A 24081-nucleotide genomic window follows, 5' to 3' on the forward strand; every position below is an offset into this window, starting at 1 on the left:
ATAGCAGCGGTATAGCAGCGGTATAACAGCGGTATAGCAGCAGTAAGCAGCAGTATAGCAGCGGTATAACAGCGGTATAGCAGCGGTATAGCAGCATTAAGCAGCGGTATAACAGCGGTAAAGCAGCGGTATAACAGCGGTATAGCAGCGGTATAGCAGCGGTATAACAGCGGTATAGCAGCAGTAAGCAGCAGTATAGCAGCGGTAAGCAGCGGTATAGCAGCGGTATAGCAGCGGTAATAGTCTAAGTGGATAGAGGAGACTACGTAGGTTTAACACCTATTACAGGTGATCAGAGAGGATGATGGGACCATTACCTAGGTACCTATGAGTGGCCTCTGAGTTGCTTAACTCAGATTAGGGTTAGCTAGCTATGCCACTGGTGAAAGGATTTCTGGTCTGTCTGTCTCTATCTGTCTGTGTCTATGTCTCTGTATGTCCCTCTTTCCATCTCTGTCTGTCTCTCTCTCTCTTTGTCTCTGTCTGTCTCTCTCTCTTTGTCTCTCTCTCTTTGTCTCTGTCTGTCTCTCTCTCTTTGTCTCTCTCTCTTTGTCTCTGTCTGTCTCTCTCTCTTTGTCTCTGTCTGTCTCTCTCTCTCTTTGTCTCTGTCTCTCTGTCTGTGTCTATGTCTCTCTCTCTGTCTGTCTCTCTGTCTGTGGCTGTCTGTGTCTGTCTGTCTGTGGCTCTGTCTGTCTCTGTGTCTCTCTGTTTCTCTGTCTCTGTGTCTGTCTGTCTCTCTCTCTGTCTGTCTCTGTGTCTGTGTCTGTCTTTCTCTGTCCATCTGTCTTTGTCTGTTTCTTGCCTGTCTCTCTCTCCGTCTTTCTATGTCTGTCTGTCGGTCTCTCTGTCTCTTTGTGAGTGACAGCTGCCTCTGTGCTGGTGCAGATTAAGTCCAGCTGCTCTCACTGCCTCTAATCCTGAGTGCTTTCAGAACACACACACACACACACACACACACACACACACACACACACACACACACACACAAAAATGCAGTGACCTCTCAGAAGCCCCCACCCCCCATCTATATTGGGGTCACCGGCACCATGTTTCTATAAAACAGACTAATATTGTGATGTTAGATCCATAAACAGTGTTGTATATCCTGGTCCAGTGTAACTATAGTGATGAACAGTGTTGTATATCCTGGTCCAGTGTAACTATAGTGATGAACAGTGTTGTATATCCTGGTCCAGTGTAACTATAGTGATGAACAGTGTTGTATATCCTGGTCCAGTGTAACTATAGTGATGAACAGTGTTGTATATCCTGGTCCAGTGTAACTATAGTGATGAACAGTGTTGTATATCCTGGTCCAGTGTAACTATAGTGATGAACAGTGTTGTATATCCTGGTCCAGTGTAACTATAGTGATGAACAGTGTTGTATATCCTGGTCCAGTGTAACTATAGTGTCAATGAACAGTGTTGTATATCCTGGTCCAGTGTAACTATAGTGATGAACAGGGTTGTATATCCTGGTCCAGTGTAACTATAGTTGTCAGGGTGATGAACAGTGTTGTATATCCTGGTCCAGTGTAACTATAGTAATGAACAGTGTTGTATATCCTGGTCCAGTGTAACTATAGTGATGAACAGGGTTGTATATCCTGGTCCAGTGTAACTATACTTGTCAGGGTGATGAACAGTGTTGTATATCCTGGTCCAGTGTAACTATAGTGATGAACAGTGTTGTATATCCTGGTCCAGTGTAACTATAGTGATGAACAGTGTTGTATATCCTGGTCCAGTGTAACTATAGTGATGAACAGTGTTGTATATCCTGGTCCAGTGTAACTATAGTGATGAACAGTGTTGTATATCCTGGTCCAGTGTAACTATAGTGATGAACAGTGTTGTATATCCTGGTCCAGTGTAACTATAGTGATGAACAGTGTTGTATATCCTGGTCCAGTGTAACTATAGTGATGAACAGTGTTGTATATCCTGGTCCAGTGTAACTATAGTGATGAACAGTGTTGTATATCCTGGTCCAGTGTAACTATAGTGATGAACAGGGTTGTATATCCTGGTCCAGTGTAACTATAGTTGTCAGAGTGATGAACAGGGTTGTATATCCTGGTCCAGTGTAACTATAGTGATGAACAGTGTTGTATATCCTGGTCCAGTGTAACTATAGTGATGAACAGTGTTGTATATCCTGGTCCAGTGTAACTATAGTGATGAACAGTGTTGTATATCCTGGTCCAGTGTAACTATAGTAATGAACAGTGTTGTATATCCTGGTCCAGTGTAACTATAGTGATGAACAGGGTTGTATATCCTGGTCCAGTGTAACTAGAGTGGTCAGGGTGATGAACAGTGTTGTATATCCTGGTCCAGTGTAACTATAGTAATGAACAGTGTTGTATATCCTGGTCCAGTGTAACTATAGTGATGAACAGGGTTGTATATCCTGGTCCAGTGTAACTATAGTTGTCAGGGTGATGAACAGTGTTGTATATCCTGGTCCAGTGTAACTATAGTGATGAACAGTGTTGTATATCCTGGTCCAGTGTAACTATAGTGATGAACAGTGTTGTATATCCTGGTCCAGTGTAACTATAGTAATGAACAGTGTTGTATATCCTGGTCCAGTGTAACTATAGTGATGAACAGTGTTGTATATCCTGGTCCAGTGTAACTATAGTGATGAACAGTGTTGTATATCCTGGTCCAGTGTAACTATAGTGATGAACAGTGTTGTATATCCTGGTCCAGTGTAACTATAGTGATGAACAGGGTTGTATATCCTGGTCCAGTGTAACTATAGTGATGAACAGTGTTGTATATCCTGGTCCAGTGTAACTATAGTGATGAACAGGGTTGTATATCCTGGTCCAGTGTAACTATAGTGATGAACAGTGTTGTATATCCTGGTCCAGTGTAACTATAGTTGTCAGAGTGATGAACAGGGTTGTATATCCTGGTCCAGTGTAACTATAGTGATGAACAGTGTTGTATATCCTGGTCCAGTGTAACTATAGTGATGAACAGTGTTGTATATCCTGGTCCAGTGTAACTATAGTGATGAACAGTGTTGTATATCCTGGTCCAGTGTAACTATAGTGATGAACAGTGTTGTATATCCTGGTCCAGTGTAACTGGCAGAGTGATGAACAGTGTTGTATATCCTGGTCCAGTGTAACTATAGTAATGAACAGTGTTGTATATCCTGGTCCAGTGTAACTATAGTGATGAACAGTGTTGTATATCCTGGTCCAGTGTAACTATAGTGATGAACAGTGTTGCATATCCTGGTCCAGTGTAACTATAGTGATGAACAGGGTTGTATATCCTGGTCCAGTGTAACTATAGTGATGAACAGTGTTGTATATCCTGGTCCAGTGTAACTATAGTGATGAACAGTGTTGCATGTCCTGGTCCAGTGTAACTATAGTGATGAACAGGGTTGTATATCCTGGTCCAGTGTAACTATAGTTGTCAGAGTGATGAACAGTGTTGTATATCCTGGTCCAGTGTAACTATAGTGATGAACAGTGTTGTATATCCTGGTCCAGTGTAACTATAGTGATGAACAGTGTTGCATATCCTGGTCCAGTGTAACTATAGTAATGAACAGTGTTGTATATCCTGGTCCAGTGTAACTATAGTGATGAACAGGGTTGTATATCCTGGTCCAGTGTAACTATAGTGATGAACAGTGTTGTATATCCTGGTCCAGTGTAACTATAGTTGTCAGGGTGATGAACAGTGTTGTATATCCTGGTCCAGTGTAACTATAGTGATGAACAGTGTTGTATATCCTGGTCCAGTGTAACTATAGTTGTCAGGGTGATGAACAGTGTTGTATATCCTGGTCCAGTGTAACTATAGTGATGAACAGTGTTGTATATCCTGGTCCAGTGTAACTATAGTGATGAACAGTGTTGTATATCCTGGTCCAGTGTAACTATAGTGATGAACAGGGTTGTATATCCTGGTCCAGTGTAACTATAGTGATGAACAGTGTTGTATATCCTGGTCCAGTGTAACTATAGTTGTCAGAGTGATGAACAGGGTTGTATATCCTGGTCCAGTGTAACTATAGTGATGAACAGTGTTGTATATCCTGGTCCAGTGTAACTATAGTGATGAACAGTGTTGTATATCCTGGTCCAGTGTAACTATAGTGATGAACAGTGTTGTATATCCTGGTCCAGTGTAACTGGCAGAGTGATGAACAGTGTTGTATATCCTGGTCCAGTGTAACTATAGTAATGAACAGTGTTGTATATCCTGGTCCAGTGTAACTATAGTGATGAACAGGGTTGTATATCCTGGTCCAGTGTAACTATAGTTGTCAGGGTGATGAACAGTGTTGTATATCCTGGTCCAGTGTAACTATAGTGATGAACAGTGTTGTATATCCTGGTCCAGTGTAACTATAGTGATGAACAGTGTTGTATATCCTGGTCCAGTGTAACTATAGTTGTCAGAGTGATGAACAGTGTTGTATATCCTGGTCCAGTGTAACTATAGTAATGAACAGTGTTGTATATCCTGGTCCAGTGTAACTATAGTGATGAACAGTGTTGTATATCCTGGTCCAGTGTAACTATAGTGATGAACAGTGTTGTATATCCTGGTCCAGTGTAACTATAGTGATGAACAGTGTTGTATATCCTGGTCCAGTGTAACTATAGTGTTGAACAGGGTTGTATATCCTGGTCCAGTGTAACTATAGTGATGAACAGTGTTGTATATCCTGGTCCAGTGTAACTATAGTGATGAACAGGGTTGTATATCCTGGTCCAGTGTAACTATAGTGATGAACAGTGTTGTATATCCTGGTCCAGTGTAACTATAGTTGTCAGAGTGATGAACAGGGTTGTATATCCCTGTCCAGTGTAACTATAGTGATGAACAGTGTTGTATATCCTGGTCCAGTGTAACTATAGTGATGAACAGTGTTGTATATCCTGGTCCAGTGTAACTATAGTGATGAACAGTGTTGTATATCCTGGTCCAGTGTAACTATAGTGATGAACAGTGTTGTATATCCTGGTCCAGTGTAACTATAGTGATGAACAGTGTTGTATATCCTGGTCCAGTGTAACTATAGTGATGAACAGTGTTGTATATCCTGGTCCAGTGTAACTATAGTGATGAACAGTGTTGTATATCCTGGTCCAGTGTAACTGGCAGAGTGATGAACAGTGTTGTATATCCTGGTCCAGTGTAACTATAGTGATGAACAGTGTTGTATATCCTGGTCCAGTGTAACTATAGTTGTCAGAGTGATGAACAGTGTTGTATATCCTGGTCCAGTGTAACTATAGTAATGAACAGTGTTGTATATCCTGGTCCAGTGTAACTATAGTGATGAACAGTGTTGTATATCCTGGTCCAGTGTAACTATAGTGATGAACAGTGTTGTATATCCTGGTCCAGTGTAACTATAGTGATGAACAGTGTTGTATATCCTGGTCCAGTGTAACTATAGTGTTGAACAGGGTTGTATATCCTGGTCCAGTGTAACTATAGTGATGAACAGTGTTGTATATCCTGGTCCAGTGTAACTATAGTGATGAACAGGGTTGTATATCCTGGTCCAGTGTAACTATAGTGATGAACAGTGTTGTATATCCTGGTCCAGTGTAACTATAGTTGTCAGAGTGATGAACAGGGTTGTATATCCCTGTCCAGTGTAACTATAGTGATGAACAGTGTTGTATATCCTGGTCCAGTGTAACTATAGTGATGAACAGTGTTGTATATCCTGGTCCAGTGTAACTATAGTGATGAACAGTGTTGTATATCCTGGTCCAGTGTAACTATAGTGATGAACAGTGTTGTATATCCTGTTCCAGTGTAACTGGCAGAGTGATGAACAGTGTTGTATATCCTGGTCCAGTGTAACTATAGTAATGAACAGTGTTGTATATCCTGGTCCAGTGTAACTATAGTGATGAACAGGGTTGTATATCCTGGTCCAGTGTAACTATAGTTGTCAGGGTGATGAACAGTGTTGTATATCCTGGTCCAGTGTAACTATAGTGATGAACAGTGTTGTATATACTGGTCCAGTGTAACTATAGTGATGAACAGTGTTGTATATAATGGTCCAGTGTAACTATAGTGATGAACAGTGTTGCATATCCTGGTCCAGTGTAACTATAGTGATGAACAGGGTTGTATATCCTGGTCCAGTGTAACTATAGTTGTCAGGGTGATGAACAGTGTTGTATATCCTGGTCCAGTGTAACTATAGTGATGAACAGTGTTGTATATCCTGGTCCAGTGTAACTATAGTGATGAACAGTGTTGCATATCCTGGTCCAGTGTAACTATAGTAATGAACAGTGTTGTATATCCTGGTCCAGTGTAACTATAGTGATGAACAGGGTTGTATATCCTGGTCCAGTGTAACTATAGTGATGAACAGTGTTGTATATCCTGGTCCAGTGTAACTATAGTTGTCAGGGTGATGAACAGTGTTGTATATCCTGGTCCAGTGTAACTATAGTGATGAACAGTGTTGTATATCCTGGTCCAGTGTAACTATAGTTGTCAGGGTGATGAACAGTGTTGTATATCCTGGTCCAGTGTAACTATAGTGATGAACAGTGTTGTATATCCTGGTCCAGTGTAACTATAGTGATGAACAGTGTTGTATATCCTGGTCCAGTGTAACTATAGTTGTCAGGGTGATGAACAGTGTTGTATTTCCTGGTCCAGTGTAACTATAGTGATGAACAGTGTTGTATATCCTGGTCCAGTGTAACTATAGTGATGAACAGTGTTGTATATCCTGGTCCAGTGTAACTATAGTGATGAACAGGGTTGTATATCCTGGTCCAGTGTAACTATAGTGATGAACAGTGTTGTATATCCTGGTCCAGTGTAACTATAGTAATGAACAGTGTTGTATATCCTGGTCCAGTGTAACTATAGTGATGAACAGTGTTGTATATCCTGGTCCAGTGTAACTATAGTGATGAACAGTGTTGTATATCCTGGTCCAGTGTAACTATAGTGATGAACAGTGTTGTATATCCTGGTCCATTGTAACTATAGTGATGAACAGTGTTGTATATCCTGGTCCAGTGTAACTATAGTGATGAACAGTGTTGTATATCCTGGTCCAGTGTAACTATAGTGATGAACAGTGTTGTATATCCTGGTCCAGTGTAACTATAGCTGTCAGGGTGATGAACAGTGTTGTATATCCTGGTCCAGTGTAACTATAGTTGTCAGAGTGATGAACAGGGTGAATAAATCCAGTTTAATCCTGCATCTGGCTGAGTTTCCCTGACCCACATCCTGTCCTGTTACTGGACACATACTGTCCCATGCTGTTCTATGTTACAGACTGACCAGTAAACCCGGAGGGTTTTAGGTGTTCAGAACGGCTTTGCTTCGGTGTACAATGTATGTTTTTAACATAAAAAATAAAAAAAATACAACAAGAACGAAGACTACAGTTTTACAGGGTAACGATTAAAACTGAGAGAAATAAAATAATCTCTGCCTTTTTCTGTCCAACTCCTTTCTACCTCAAATGAGTCATTTTGGAAAGATTTTCCTTGTCAAGGCCTTTGTTGGGTAATTGAAAAGAGAACATTATTACTACGTACGGACAGCTGATCCAAAACAACACCCTGATCCACTGACTGACCAGTGATGTCTAGGGACGTGCATCTCGCCCTTTCGCAATGATTGGATACGTACCGAGATACATGGGCTTCCATACAATACAGGAACCAGTTTGATTAGAGATTGAATCGCTGCAATTCGGTTCGATGCGATACTATGCTCTGACATTTGTTGCGTAAACAAATGAATTGTCTAAATTCAAATCTGCGGCTGATTGTGGTCATGAGCTGTGGGCGGCTCTGAGCTGACGTGTGTGTGTGTGTGTGTGTGTGTGTGTGTGTGTGTGTGTGTGTGTGTGTGTGTGTGTGTGTGTGTGTGTGTGTGTGTCAAATCAAATCAAATCAAATCAAATTTTATTAGTCACATACACATGGTTAGCAGATGTTAATGCGAGTGTAGCGAAATGCTTGTGCTTCTAGTTCCGACAATGCAGTAATAACCAACAGTAATCTAACCTAACAATTCCACAACTACTACCTTACACACACACACAAGTGTAAAGGGATAAAGAATATGTACATAAAGATATATGAATGAGTGGTGGTACAGAACGGCATGGCAGATGCAGTAGATGGTATAGAGTGCGGTATATACATATGAGATGAGTAATGTAGGGTATGTAAACATAAAGTGGCATAGTTTAAAGTGGCTAGTGGTACATGTATTACATAAAGATGGCAAGATGCAGTAGATGATATAGAGTACAGTATATACATATGAGATGGGTAATGTAGGGTATGTAAACATTGTATTAAGTGGCATTGTTTAAAGTGGCTAGTGGTACATTTTTACATAATTTCCATCAATTCCCATTTTTAAAGTGGCTGGAGTTGAGTCAGTATGTTGGCAGCGGCCGCTAAATGTTAGTGGTGGCTGTTTAACAGTCTGATGGCCTTGAGATAGAAGCTGTTTTTCAGTCTCTCGGTCCCTGCTTTGATGCACCTGTACTGACCTCGCCTTCTGGATGATAGCGGGGTGAACAGGCAGTGGCTTGGGTGGTTGTTGTCCTTGATGATCTTTATGGCCTTCCTGTGACATCGGGTGGTGTAGGTGTCCTGGAGGGCAGGTAGTTTGCCCCTGGTGATGCGTTCTGCAGACCTCACTACCCTCTGGAGAGCCTTACGGTTGTGGGCGGAGCAGTTGCCGTACCAGGCGGTGATACAGCCCGACAGGATGCTCTCGATTGTGCATCTGTAGAAGTTTGTGAGTGCTTTTGGTGACAAGCCGAATTTCTTCAGCCTCCTGAGGTTGAAGAGGCGCTGCTGCGCCTTCTTCACAACGCTGTCTGTGTGGGTGGACCAATTCAGTTTGTCCGTGATGTGTACACCGAGGAACTTAAAACTTTCCACCTTCTCCACTACTGACCCGTCGATGTGGATAGGGGGGTGCTCCCTCTGCTGTTTCCTGAAGTCCACAATCATCTCCTTTGTTTTGTTGACGTTGAGTGTGAGGTTATTTTCCTGACACCACACTCCGAGGGCCCTCACCTCCTCCCTGTAGGCCGTCTCGTCGTTGTTGGTAATCAAGCCTACCACTGTAGTGTCATCCGCAAACTTGATGATTGAGTTGGAGGCGTGCATGGCCACGCAGTCGTGGGTGAACAGGGAGTACAGGAGAGGGCTCAGAACGCACCCTTGTGGGGCCCCAGTGTTGAGGATCAGCGGGGTGGAGATGTTGTTACCTACCCTCACCACCTGGGGGCGGCCCGTCAGGAAGTCCAGGACCCAGTTGCACAGGGCGGGGTCGAGACCCAGGGTCTCGAGCTTGATGACGAGTTTGGAGGGTACTATGGTGTTAAATGCTGAGCTGTAATCGATGAACAGCATTCTCACATGGGTATTCCTCTTGTCCAGATGGGTTAGGGCAGTGTGTGTGTGTGTGTGTGTGTGTGTGCGTGTGACATACAATGCCTTCAGAAAGTATTCACACCCCTTGACTTTTTCCATATTTTATTGTTAAAGCCGGAATTTAAAATTTATTAAATTGAGATGTGTCTCTGGCCTACATACAATACCCCCATAATGCCAAAGTGGAATTATGTTTTTTGGAAAAGTTTACTAATAAAAAATGAAAAGCTTATGTCTTCAGTAAGTATTCAACCCCTTTGTTATGGCAAGCCTAAATACGTTCAGTAAACATTTGCTCAACAAGTCACATAATAAGTCTCATGGACTCACTTTGTTTGTAATAATAGTGTTTAACAGGATTTTTGAATGACTACCTCATCTCTGTACCCCACACATACAATTATCTGTAAGGTCCCTCAGTCGAAGCAGTGCATTTCAAACACAGATTCAACCACAAAGACCAGGGAGGTTTTTCCAATGCCTCTCAAAGGGCAGCTATTGATAGATGGGTAAACATAAAAACAGCAGACATTGAATATCCCTTTGAGCGTGGTGACGTTATTAATTACACTTTGGATGATGGTATCAATACACCCAGTCACTACAAATATACAGGCGTCCTTACTAACTCAGTTGCCGGAGAGGAAGGAAACTGCTCAGTTTATTGGCTGTGATAGGAGAAAACTGAGGATGGATCAACAACATTGTAGTTACTCCACAATACTAACCTACATGACAGAGTGAAAAGAAGGAAGCCTGTACAGAATTTAAATATTCCAAAACATGAATCCTGTTTGCAACAAGGTACTAAAGTCAAACTGCAAAACATTTTCCTAAGAAATTAAGTTCATGTCCTGAATACAAAGCGTTATGTTTGGGGCAAATGCAACACATCACTGAGTACCACTCTTCATATTTTCAAGCATGTTGGTGGCTGCATCATGTTATGGGTATGCTTGTCATCTACAAGGAATAGGGAATTTTTTAAAGATACAAATTAACAGAATAGAGCTAAGCACAGGCAAAATCCTAGAGGAATACCTGGTTCAGTCTGCTTTCCAACAGACACTGGGAGACATATCCACCTTTCAGCAGGACAATAACCTAAAACACAAGGCCAAATCTACACTGGAGTTGCCTTACCAAGATGACATGGAATGTTCCTAAGTGGCCTAGGTACAATATTGACTTACATCGGCTTGAAAATCTATGGCAAAACTTGGAAATGGCTTTCTAGCGATGATCAACAACCAACTTCGCGGAGTTGAATAATACCCCCAAAATAATAATATGTAAATATTGTAAAATCCAGATGTGGAAAGCTCTTAGAGACTTACCTAGAAAGACTCACAGCTGTAATCGCTGACAAAGGTGATTCTAACATGTATTGACTCAGAGGTGTGAATACTTCTGGAAATTAGATTTTTCTGTATTTCATTTTCAATAAATTTGCTAATATTTCTAAAAACATTTTGTTCACTTTGTCATTATTGGGTATTGTGATGTCACTATGGGGTATTGTGATGTCATTATGGGGTATTGTGTGTAGAACATATTTATTTCATCCATTTGAATTCAGGCTTTAACACAGAAAAATGTGGACTAATTCAAGGGGTATGAATTCTTTCTGAAGGCACTGGGTCTTTCTAGTGTTTGTACCCTGTAGGCACCTGATCTGAGCCATTAAAGCTGACAGTGTGCACTTCAACCTTATAGTCACTGTACAGAGCCAAAACAATAGAAAGGGTGTCACTGTCCCAATACTTTTGGAGCTCACCATATAACTGGAGCTCACCATATAACTGGAGCTCACCATATAACTGGACATATAACTGGAGCTCACCATATAACTGGAGCTCACCATATAACTGGAGCTCACCGTATAACTGGACATATAACTGGAGCTCACCATATAACTGGACATATAACTGTAGCTCACCATATAACTGGACATATAACTGGAGCTCACCATATAACTGGAGCTCACCGTATAACTGGAGCTCACCATATAACTGGACATATAACTGTAGCTCACCATATAACTGGACATATAACTGGAGCTCACCATATAACTGGAGCTCACCATATAACTGGAGCTCACCATATAACTGGACATATAACTGTAGCTCACCATATAACTGGACATATAACTGGAGCTCACCATATAACTGGAGCTCACCATATAACTGGAGCTCACCATATAACTGGACATATAACTGGAGCTCACCATATAACTGGAGCTCACCATATAACTGGAGCTCACCATATAACTGGACATATAACTGTAGCTCACCATATAACTGGACATATAACTGGAGCTCACCATATAACTGGAGCTCACCATATAACTGGAGCTCACCATATAACTGGAGCTCACCATATAACTGGAGCTCACCATATAACTGGAGCTCACCATATAACTGTAGCTCACCATATAACTGGACATATAACTGTAGCTCACCATATAACTGGACATATAACTGGAGCTCACCATATAACTGGAGCTCACCATATAACTGGAGCTCACCATATAACTGTAGCTCACCGTATAACTGGACATATAACTGGAGCTCACCATATAACTGGACATATAACTGTAGCTCACCATATAACTGGACATATAACTGGAGCTCACCATATAACTGGAGCTCACCATATAACTGGAGCTCACCATATAACTGGAGCTCACCATATAACTGGACATATAACTGGAGCTCACCATATAACTGGACATATAACTGGAGCTCACCATATAACTGGAGCTCACCATATAACTGGAGCTCACCATATAACTGGACATATAACTGCAGCTTACCATATAACTGGAGCTCACCATATAACTGGAGCTCACCATATAACTGGAGCTCACCATATAACTGGACATATAACTGCAGCTCACCATATAACTGCAGCTCACCATATAACTGGAGCTCACCATATAATTGGAGCTCACCATATAACTGGACATATAACTGGAGCTCACCATATAACTGGAGCTCACCATATAACTGGACATATAACTGGAGCTCACCATATAACTGGAGCTCACCATATAATTGGAGCTCACCATATAACTGGACATATAACTGGAGCTCACCATATAACTGGAGCTCACCATATAACTGGACATATAACTGGAGCTCACCATATAACTGGAGCTCACCATATAACTGGAGCTCACCATATAACTGCAGCTCACCATATAACTGGACATATAACTAATCTCACCATATAACTGGACATATAACTGCAGCTCACCATATAACTGGAGCTCACCATATAACTGGAGCTCACCATATAACTGGAGCTCACCATATAATTGGAGCTCACCATATAACTGGAGCTCACCATATAACTGGACATATAACTGGAGCTCACCATATAACTGGAGCTCACCATATAACTGGAGCTCACCATATAACTGGAGCTCACCATATAACTGGAGCTCGCCATATAACTGGAGCTCGCCATATAACTGGAGCTCGCCATATATCTGGAGCTCACCATATAACTGGAGCTCACCATATAACTGGAGCTCACTATATAACTGGACATATAACTGGAGCTCACCATATAACTGGAGCTCACCATATAACTGGAGCTAACCATATAACTGGACATATAACTGGAGCTCACCATATAACTGGAGCTCACCATATAACTGGAGCTCACCATATAACTGGAGCTCACCATATAACTGGACATATAACTGGAGCTCACCATATAACTGGAGCTCACCATATAACTGGAGCTCACCATATAACTGGAGCTCACCATATAACTAGACATATAACTGCAGCTTACCATATAACTGGAGCTCACCATATAACTGGAGCTTACCATATAACTGGAGCTCGCCATATATCTGGAGCTCACCATATAACTGGAGCTCACCATATAACTGGAGCTCACTATATAACTGGACATATAACTGGAGCTCACCATATAACTGGACATATAACTGCAGCTCACCATATAACTGGAGCTCACCATATAACTGGACATATAACTGGAGCTCACCATATAACTGGAGCTCACCGTATAACTGCAGCTCACCATATAACTGGAGCTCACCATATAACTGGACATATAACTGGAGCTCACCATATAACTGGAGCTCACCATATAACTGGAGCTCACCATATAACTGGACATATAACTGCAGCTCACCATATAACTGGAGCTCACCATATAACTGGAGCTCACCATATAACTGGACATATAACTGGAGCTCACCATATAACTGGACATATAACTGGAGCTCACCATATAACTGGAGCTCACCATATAACTGGAGCTCACCATATAACTGGACATATAACTGGAGCTCACCATATAACTGGAGCTCACCATATAACTGGAGCTCACCATATAACTGGAGCTCACCTTATAACTGGAGCTCACCATATAACTGGAGCTCACCATATAACTGGAGCTCACCATATAACTGGACATATAACTGGAGCTCACCATATAACTGGAGCTCACCATATAACTGGAGCTCACCATATAATTGGAGCTCACCATATAACTGGAGCTCACCATATAACTGGAGCTCACCATATAACTTGACATATAACTGGAGCTCACCATATAACTGGAGCACACCATATAACTGGAGCTCACCATATAATTGGAGCTCACCATATAACTTGACATATAACTGCAGCTTACCATATAACTGGAGCTCACCATATAACTGGAGCTCACCATATAACTGGACATATAACTGCAGCTCACCATATAACTGGAGCTCACCATATAACTGGACATATAACTGCAGCTCACCATATAACTGGACATATAACTGGAGCTCACCATATAACTGGACATATAACTGGAGCTCACCATATAACTGGAGCTCACCATATAATTGGAGCTCACCATATAACTGGAGCTCACCATATAACTGGAGCTCACCATATAACTGGAGCTCACCATATAATTGGAGCTCACCATATAACTGGAGCTCACCATATAACTGGAGCTCACCATATAATTGGAGCTCACCATATAACTGGACATATAACTGGAGCTCACCATATAACTGGACATATAACTGTAGCTCACCATATAACTGGAGCTCACCATATAACTGGAGCTCACCATATAACTGGAGCTCACCATATAACTGGAGCTCACCATATAACTGGAGCTCACCATATAGCAGGAGCTCACCATATAACTGGAGCTCACCATATAACTGGACATATAACTGGAGCTCACCATATAACTGGAGCTCACCATATAACTGGAGCTCACCGTATAACTGCAGCTCACCATATAACTGGACATATAACTGGAGCTCACCATATAACTGGAGCTCACCATATAACTGGAGCTCACCATATAACTGCAGGGTAGGGGGTAAGGTCAGGGTAGGTAAGGGTTAACATTAGGTTTAGGGTAGGAGTTGGGGTTAAGGTGTAAGGTAGGGATGTCCCAAGGATCCCAGATAGCACTAACCCTTCAGCGGTGTTGCGGGCAGAACTGTAGACACTAGTTAGGTTCAGGTCACAGGAACAACTGGCCCTGGTTAGGTCTAACGCTAGGAGCTGTTACATGCCATTAGGTAACCTCTTTATCACATGATCTGACTTTGATAGTATTCAAAGCTCAGCTGTCCCAACTGTTAGTTGTAGTTGACGGCTATATTCCTGTCTCCCCCTGCTGGCTGGTATGCAGCATTACATCTCTGTCCCATCACATGGCTGGCTAGCTGTATATTTGTGACTGTAGTCAGCTGACTATGTATTTATGGCTTTCATATTTACAACCAGAGTATTTCTGGAGGGCTCGCCTAGTTGGTTTCCCCAGAGGGCTGTGGTTGGTTTGGGGATGAACCAATTGATAGATCTATAGCTAGACTATTTCTGGTGTCTTGTTGAACTGGTTTCTCTTGAGTGTTCTGGACCTACAGCTAGACTATTTCTGGTGTCTGGTTGAACTGGTTTCCCTGGAGTGTTCTGGGCCTATAGCTAGAGTATTTCTGGTGTCTGGTTGAACTGGTTTCCCTTGAGTGTTCTGGGCCTATAGCTAGAGTATTTCTGGTGTCTGGTTGAACTGGTTTCCCTTGAGTGTTCTGGGCCTATAGCTAGACTATTTCTGGTGTCTGGTTGAACTGGTTTCCCTTGAGTGTTCTGAACCAGTCCCCAGTCCACCTGGCCGTGCTGCTGCTCCAGTTTCAACTGTTCTGCCTGCGGCTATGGAACCCTGACCTGTTCACCGGACGTGCTACCTGTCCCAGACCTGCTGTTTTCAACTCTCTAGAGACCGCAGGAGCGGTAGAGATACTCTTAATGATCGGCTATGAAAAGCCAACTGACATTTACTCCTGAGGTGTTGCATCCTCGACAACTACTGTGATTATTATTATTTGACCATGCTGGTTTTATGAACATTTGAACATCTTGGCCATGTTCTGTTATAATCTCCACCCGGCAAGCCTGAAACACCCGACAAGCCTGAAACAATTTCTAAAGACTGTTGACATCTAGTGGAAGGCATAGAAACTGTAATGGCATTGAATAGAAAACTACAAAACAAAAACGACTTCCTGAATATATTTTTCTCAGGTTTTCGCCTGGCAAATCAGTTATGTTATACTCACAGACACTATTTTAACAGTTTTGGAAACTTTAGAGTGTTTTCTATCCAAATATACCAGTTATATGCATATCATATCTTCTGGGCCCGAGAAGCAGGCAGTTTAATTTGGACATGCATTTCATTCAAAATTCCGAAAGCTGCCCCCTACCCTAGAGAAGTTAATGATGGTGTTGGAGTCGTGCCTGGCCACACAGTTGTGGGTGAACAGAGAGTACAGGAGGGGACTAAGCACACACCCCGACGGGGCCCCCGTGTTGAGGTCAACGTGGCGAACATGGCCCGTCAGGAAGTTCAGGATCCAGTTACAGAGGGAGGTGTTTAGTCCCAGGGTCCTTAGCTTAGTGATGACTTTTGAGGGCACTATGGTGTTGAACGCTGAGCTGTAGTCAATGAACAGCATTCTCATGTAGGTGTTAATTTTGTCCAGGTGGGAAAGGGCAGTTTGGAGTGCCATAGAGATTGAGTCATCTGTGGATCTGTTGGGGCGGTATGCGAATTTGAGTGGGTCCAGGGAGTCTGGGATGATGGTGTTGATGTGACCAACCTTTCAAAGCATTTCATGACAACAGATGTGAGTGCTATGGGGCGATAGTCATTTAGACAGGTTACCTTGGTGTTGTTGGGCACAGAGACTATGGTGGGTCTGTTTGAAACATGTAGGCATTACAGACTGGGTCAGGGAGAGGTCAGTGAAGAGACTTGTCAGCTGGTCAGCGTACGCTCTGAGTACGCCTCCTGGTAATCCATCTGGCCCTGCAGCCTTTTGAATGTTACTCTGTTTAAAGGTCTTACTCACATCAATTCACTGACTATCTAAATAAAGTCTCTAGAACACTGTTATACTGCATAACAAGTAGGCCTAAACACTGTTATACTGCATAACAAGTAGGCCTAAACACTGTTATACTGCATAACAAGTAGGCCTAAACACTGTTATACTGCATAACAAGTAGGCCTAAACACTGTTATACTGCATAACAAGTAGACTGAAAACACTGTTATACTGCATAACAAGTAGGCTGAAACAGGGTTATACTGCATAACAAGTAGACTGAAAACACTGTTATACTGCATAACAAGTAGGCTGAAAACACTGTTATACTGCATAACAAGTAGGCTGAAAACACTGTTATACTGCATAACAAGTAGACTGAAAACACAGTTATACTGCATAACAAGTAGACTGAAAACACAGTTATACTGCATAACAAGTAGACTGAAAACACTGTTATACTGCATAACAAGTAGGCTGAAACACAGTTATACTGCATAACAAGTAGGCTGAAACAGTGTTATACTGCATAACAAGTAGACTGAAAACACTGTTATACTGCATAACAAGTAGACTGAAAACACTGTTATACTGCATAACAAGTAGACTGAAACACTGTTATACTGCATAACAAGTAGAATGAAAACACTGTTATACTGCATAACAAGTAGACTGAAAACACTGTTATACTGCATAACAAGTAGACTGAAACAGGGTTATACTGCATACCAAGTAGACTGAAAACACTGTTATACTGCATAACAAGTAGGCTGAAACACAGTTATACTGCATAACAAGTAGGCTGAAACAGTGTTATACTGCATAACAAGTAGGCTGAAAACACAGTTATACTGCATAACAAGTAGGCTGAAACAGTGTTATACTGCATAACAAGTAGGCTGAAAACACTGTTATACTGCATAACAAGTAGGCTGAAACACTGTTATACTGCATAACAAGTAGACTGAAAACACTGTTATACTGCATAACAAGTAGAATGAAAACACTGTTATACTGCATAACAAGTAGACTGAAAACACTGTTATACTGCATAACAAGTAGACTGAAACAGTGTTATACTGCATAACAAGTAGACTGAAACAGTGTTATACTGCATAACAAGTAGGCCTAAACAGTGTTATACTGCATAACAAGTAGACTGAAACAGTGTTATACTGCATAACAAGTAGGCCTAAACACTGTTATACTGCATAACAAGTAGACTGAAAACACAGTTATACTGCATAACAAGTAGGATGAAAACACTGTTATACTGCATAACAAGTAGGCTGAAACAGGGTTATACTGCATAACAAGTAGACTGAAAACACTGTTATACTGCATAACAAGTAGGCTGAAAACACTGTTATACTGCATAACAAGTAGGCTGAAAACACTGTTATACTGCATAACAAGTAGACTGAAAACACTGTTATACTGCATAACAAGTAGACTGAAAACACTGTTATACTGCATAACAAGTAGACTGAAAACACTGTTATACTGCATAACAAGTAGGCTGAAACACAGTTATACTGCATAACAAGTAGGCTGAAACAGTGTTATACTGCATAACAAGTAGACTGAAAACACTGTTATACTGCATAACAAGTAGACTGAAAACACTGTTATACTGCATAACAAGTAGACTGAAACACTGTTATACTGCATAACAAGTAGAATGAAAACACTGTTATACTGCATAACAAGTAGACTGAAAACACTGTTATACTGCATAACAAGTAGACTGAAACAGGGTTATACTGCATACCAAGTAGACTGAAAACACTGTTATACTGCATAACAAGTAGGCTGAAACACAGTTATACTGCATAACAAGTAGGCTGAAACAGTGTTATACTGCATAACAAGTAGGCTGAAAACACAGTTATACTGCATAACAAGTAGGCTGAAACAGTGTTATACTGCATAACAAGTAGGCTGAAAACACTGTTATACTGCATAACAAGTAGGCTGAAACACTGTTATACTGCATAACAAGTAGACTGAAAACACTGTTATACTGCATAACAAGTAGGATGAAAACACTGTTATACTGCATAACAAGTAGACTGAAAACACTGTTATACTGCATAACAAGTAGACTGAAACAGTGTTATACTGCATAACAAGTAGACTGAAACAGTGTTATACTGCATAACAAGTAGGCCTAAACAGTGTTATACTGCATAACAAGTAGACTGAAACAGTGTTATACTGCATAACAAGTAGGCCTAAACACTGTTATACTGCATAACAAGTAGACTGAAAACACAGTTATACTGCATAACAAGTAGGCTGAAAACACTGTTATACTGCATAACAAGTAGGATGAAACACTGTTATACTGCATAACAAGTAGACTGAAAACACTGTTATACTGCATAACAAGTAGAATGAAAACACTGTTATACTGCATAACAAGTAGACTGAAAACACTGTTATACTGCATAACAAGTAGACTGAAACAGTGTTATACTGCATAACAAGTAGACTGAAACAGTGTTATACTGCATAACAAGTAGGCCTAAACAGTGTTATACTGCATAACAAGTAGACTGAAACAGTGTTATACTGCATAACAAGTAGGCCTAAACACTGTTATACTGCATAACAAGTAGACTGAAAACACAGTTATACTGCATAACAAGTAGGATGAAAACACTGTTATACTGCATAACAAGTAGACTGAAACAGTGTTATACTGCATAACAAGTAGGCCTAAACAGTGTTATACTGCATAACAAGTAGACTGAAACAGTGTTATACTGCATAACAAGTAGGCCTAAACAGTGTTATACTGCATAGCAAGTAGGCTGAAACAGTGTTATACTGCATAACAAGTAGACTGAAAACACTGTTATACTGCATAACAAGTAGACTGAAAACACTGTTATACTGCATAACAAGTAGGATGAAAACACAGTTATACTGCATAACAAGTAGGCTGAAAACACTGTTATACTGCATAACAAGTAGGATGAAAACACTGTTATACTGCATAACAAGTAGGCTGAAGCAGTGTTATACTGCATAACAAGTAGGCCTAAACAGTGTTATACTGCATAACAAGTAGACTGAAACAGTGTTATACTGCATAACAAGTAGGCCTAAACAGTGTTATACTGCATAGCAAGTAGGCTGAAACAGTGTTATACTGCATAACAAGTAGGCTGAAACAGTGTTATACTGCATAGCAAGTAGGCTAAAACACTGTTATACTGCATAACACGTAGGATGAAAACACAGTTATACTGCATAACAAGTAGACTGAAACAGGGTTATACTGCATACCAAGTAGACTGAAAACACTGTTATACTGCATAACAAGTAGGCTGAAACACAGTTATACTGCATAACAAGTAGGCTGAAACAGTGTTATACTGCATAACAAGTAGGCTGAAAACACAGTTATACTGCATAACAAGTAGGCTGAAACAGTGTTATACTGCATAACAAGTAGGCTGAAAACACTGTTATACTGCATAACAAGTAGGCTGAAACACTGTTATACTGCATAACAAGTAGACTGAAAACACTGTTATACTGCATAACAAGTAGAATGAAAACACTGTTATACTGCATAACAAGTAGGCTGAAAACACTGTTATACTGCATAACAAGTAGGCTGAAACAGTGTTATACTGCATAACAAGTAGACTGAAACAGTGTTATACTGCATAACAAGTAGGCCTAAACAGTGTTATACTGCATAACAAGTAGACTGAAACACTGTTATACTGCATAACAAGTAGGCTGAAACAGTGTTATACTGCATAACAAGTAGGCCTAAACACTGTTATACTGCATAACAAGTAGACTGAAAACACTGTTATACTGCATAACAAGTAGACTGAAAACACTGTTATACTGCATAACAAGTAGGATGAAAACACAGTTATACTGCATAACAAGTAGGATGAAAACACTGTTATACTGCATAACAAGTAGACTGAAACAGTGTTATACTGCATAACAAGTAGGCCTAAACAGTGTTATACTGCATAACAAGTAGACTGAAACAGTGTTATACTGCATAACAAGTCGGCCTAAACAGTGTTATACTGCATAGCAAGTAGGCTGAAACAGTGTTATACTGCATAACAAGTAGACTGAAAACACTGTTATACTGCATAACAAGTAGACTGAAAACACTGTTATACTGCATAACAAGTAGGATGAAAACACAGTTATACTGCATAACAAGTAGGCTGAAAACACTGTTATACTGCATAACAAGTAGGATGAAAACACTGTTATACTGCATAACAAGTAGGCTGAAGCAGTGTTATACTGCATAACAAGTAGGCCTAAACAGTGTTATACTGCATAACAAGTAGACTGAAACAGTGTTATACTGCATAACAAGTAGGCCTAAACAGTGTTATACTGCATAGCAAGTAGGCTGAAACAGTGTTATACTGCATAACAAGTAGGCTGAAACAGTGTTATACTGCATAGCAAGTAGGCTAAAACACTGTTATACTGCATAACAAGTAGGATGAAACACTGTTATACTTCATAACAAGTAGACTGAAACACTGTTATACTGCATAACAAGTAGAATGAAAACACAGTTATACTGCATAACAAGTAGACTGAAGCAGTGTTATACTGCATAACAAGTAGGATGAAAACACAGTTATACTGCATAACAAGTAGGCTGAAAACACTGTTATACTGCATAACAAGTAGGATGAAACACTGTTATACTGCATAACAAGTAGACTGAAAACACTGTTATACTGCATAACAAGTAGGATGAAAACACTGTTATACTGCATAACAAGTAGGCTGAAAACACTGTTATACTGCATAACAAGTAGGCTGAAAACACTGTTATACTGCATAACAAGTAGGCTGAAAACACTGTTATACTGCATAACAAGTAGGCTGAAAACACTGTTATACTGCATAACAAGTAGGCTGAAAACACAGTTATACTGCATAACAAGTAGGCTGAAACAGTGTTATACTGCATAACAAGTAGACTGAAAACACTGTTATACTGCATAACAAGTAGACTGAAAACACTGTTCTACTGCATAACAAGTAGGCTGGAAACACTGTTATACTGCATAACAAGTAGGATGAAACACTGTTATACTGCATAACAAGTAGACTGAAAACACTGTTATACTGCATAACAAGTAGGTTGAAAACACTGTTATACTGCATAACAAGTAGACTGAAAACACTGTTATACTGCATAACAAGTAGGCTGAAAACACTGTTATACTGCATAACAAGTAGGCTGAAAACACTGTTATACTGCATAACAAGTAGGCTGAAACACTGTTATACTGCATAACAAGTAGGCTGAAAACACTGTTATACTGCATAACAAGTAGGCTGAAAACACTGTTATACTGCATAACAAGTAGGCTGAAAACACTGTTATACTGCATAACAAGTAGGCTGAAAACACGTTTATACTGCATAACAAGTAGGCTGAAAACACTGTTATACTGCATAACAAGTAGGATGAACACACTGTTATACTGCATAACAAGTAGACTGAAAACACTGTTCTACTGCATAACAAGTAGGCTGAAAACACTGTTATACTGCATAACAAGTAGGATGAAACACTGTTATACTGCATAACAAGTAGACTGAAAACACTGTTATACTGCATAACAAGTAGACTGAAAACACTGTTATACTGCATAACAAGTAGACTGAAAACACTGTTATACTGCATAACAAGTAGGCTGAAAACACTGTTATACTGCATAACAAGTAGGCTGAAAACACTGTTATACTGCATAACAAGTAGGCTGAAAACACTGTTATACTGCATAACAAGTAGGCTGAAAACACTGTTATACTGCATAACAAGTAGGCTGAAAACACTGTTATACTGCATAACAAGTAGACTGAAAACACTGTTATACTGCATAACAAGTAGGCTGAAAACACTGTTATACTGCATACCAAGTAGACTGAAAACACTGTTATACTGCATAACAAGTAGGCTGAAAACACTGTTATACTGCATAACAAGTAGGCTGAAAACACTGTTATACTGCATAACAAGTAGGCTGAAAACACTGTTATACTGCATAACAAGTAGACTGAAAACACTGTTATACTGCATAACAAGTAGGCTGAAAACACTGTTACTACACAAGAAGAAGACAAGAAGAAGAACTTATTGTAATGTTGTCGCCGGCTGGAGCGGCTTTATTTTTGTATTACAATCAATCAACCAATCACCTCTGACCCTTCTTTTCTCTAGGATTCGTTGAAGGAGTACCCTTGTGGAGGGGAACACACCCCCAGCCCCATCGCCTCTGCCGTTCCCCTGTCAGCCACCCCTTCTCTGATCAGGGAAACTCAGCTCACCGCTGTCACCACCACTACCGAGGCCGGCCACACCATCGCCCTGCTGGGGGACAAGAAGGGATGGCTGCATAAGGTAGGCTATACGCACGGGCACCGTCTCCCTGCTGGGGGACAAGAAGGGATGGCTGCATAAGGTAGGCTATACGCACGGGCACCATCGCCCTGCTGGGGGACAAGAAGGGATGGCTGCATTAAACCTGTAACCCACAGCTGCCCTTTGAACCCTGTACCCACAGTCGCCCTTTGTAGATAAGGTTGGCCACCCCTGACTTTCACCTACATTAGAAACCTGGACACCCCTGAGCTAGATATGACTCTTCATTAGTAATGTGTTAACCGCTAGGACAGTTCCGCAGACAGACATACATGCAGGCAGACAGACATACATGCAGGCAGACAGACATGCAGGCAGGCAGACATGCAGACAGGCAGGCAGACATGCAGACAGGCAGGCAGACATGCAGGCAGACAGACATGCAGGCAGACAGACAGACAGACAGACATACAGGCAGGCATACATACAGGCAGACAGACATACATGCAGGCAGACATGCAGGCATACAGACAGACAGACATGCAGGCAGGCAGGGAGACAGACAGGCAGGCACACAGACAGACAGGCAGACATACATGCAGACAGACAGACAGACATACATGCAGGCATACATGCAGGCAGGCAGACAGGCAGACAGACAGGCATACAGGCAGGCAGACAGGCAGGCAGACATGCAGGCAGACAGACAGACAGACAGACAGACAGACAGACAGACAGACAGACAGGCAGGCAGGCAGACAGGCAGACAGACAGACAGACAGACAGGCAGGCAGGCAGACAGACAGACAGACAGACAGACAGGCAAGCAGACAGACAGACAGACAGACATGCAGACAGACAGGCAGACAGGCA

General features: G+C 41.1%; 1 protein-coding gene across 4 annotated transcripts in view; it reads left to right on the forward strand.

The window, feature by feature from the left end:
• Positions 1-24081, forward strand: part of plxnb3 (plexin B3) — a 226970-nt gene that overhangs the window by 121609 nt on the left and 81280 nt on the right. For all 4 annotated transcript variants that reach the window (XR_011671515.1, XM_071373333.1, XM_071373331.1 and 1 more), the window contains exon 4: positions 23068-23247. Coding sequence is in view for 3 of the 4 variants with exons in the window: in XM_071373333.1 (XP_071229434.1) it covers positions 23068-23247 (180 nt within the window). In the remaining variant the exon portion in view is untranslated. The remainder of the gene's footprint in view (positions 1-23067; positions 23248-24081) is intronic.

This window comes from Salvelinus alpinus, chromosome 28, assembly GCF_045679555.1.
Source record: "Salvelinus alpinus chromosome 28, SLU_Salpinus.1, whole genome shotgun sequence".
Lineage (NCBI taxonomy): Eukaryota > Metazoa > Chordata > Actinopteri > Salmoniformes > Salmonidae > Salvelinus > Salvelinus alpinus.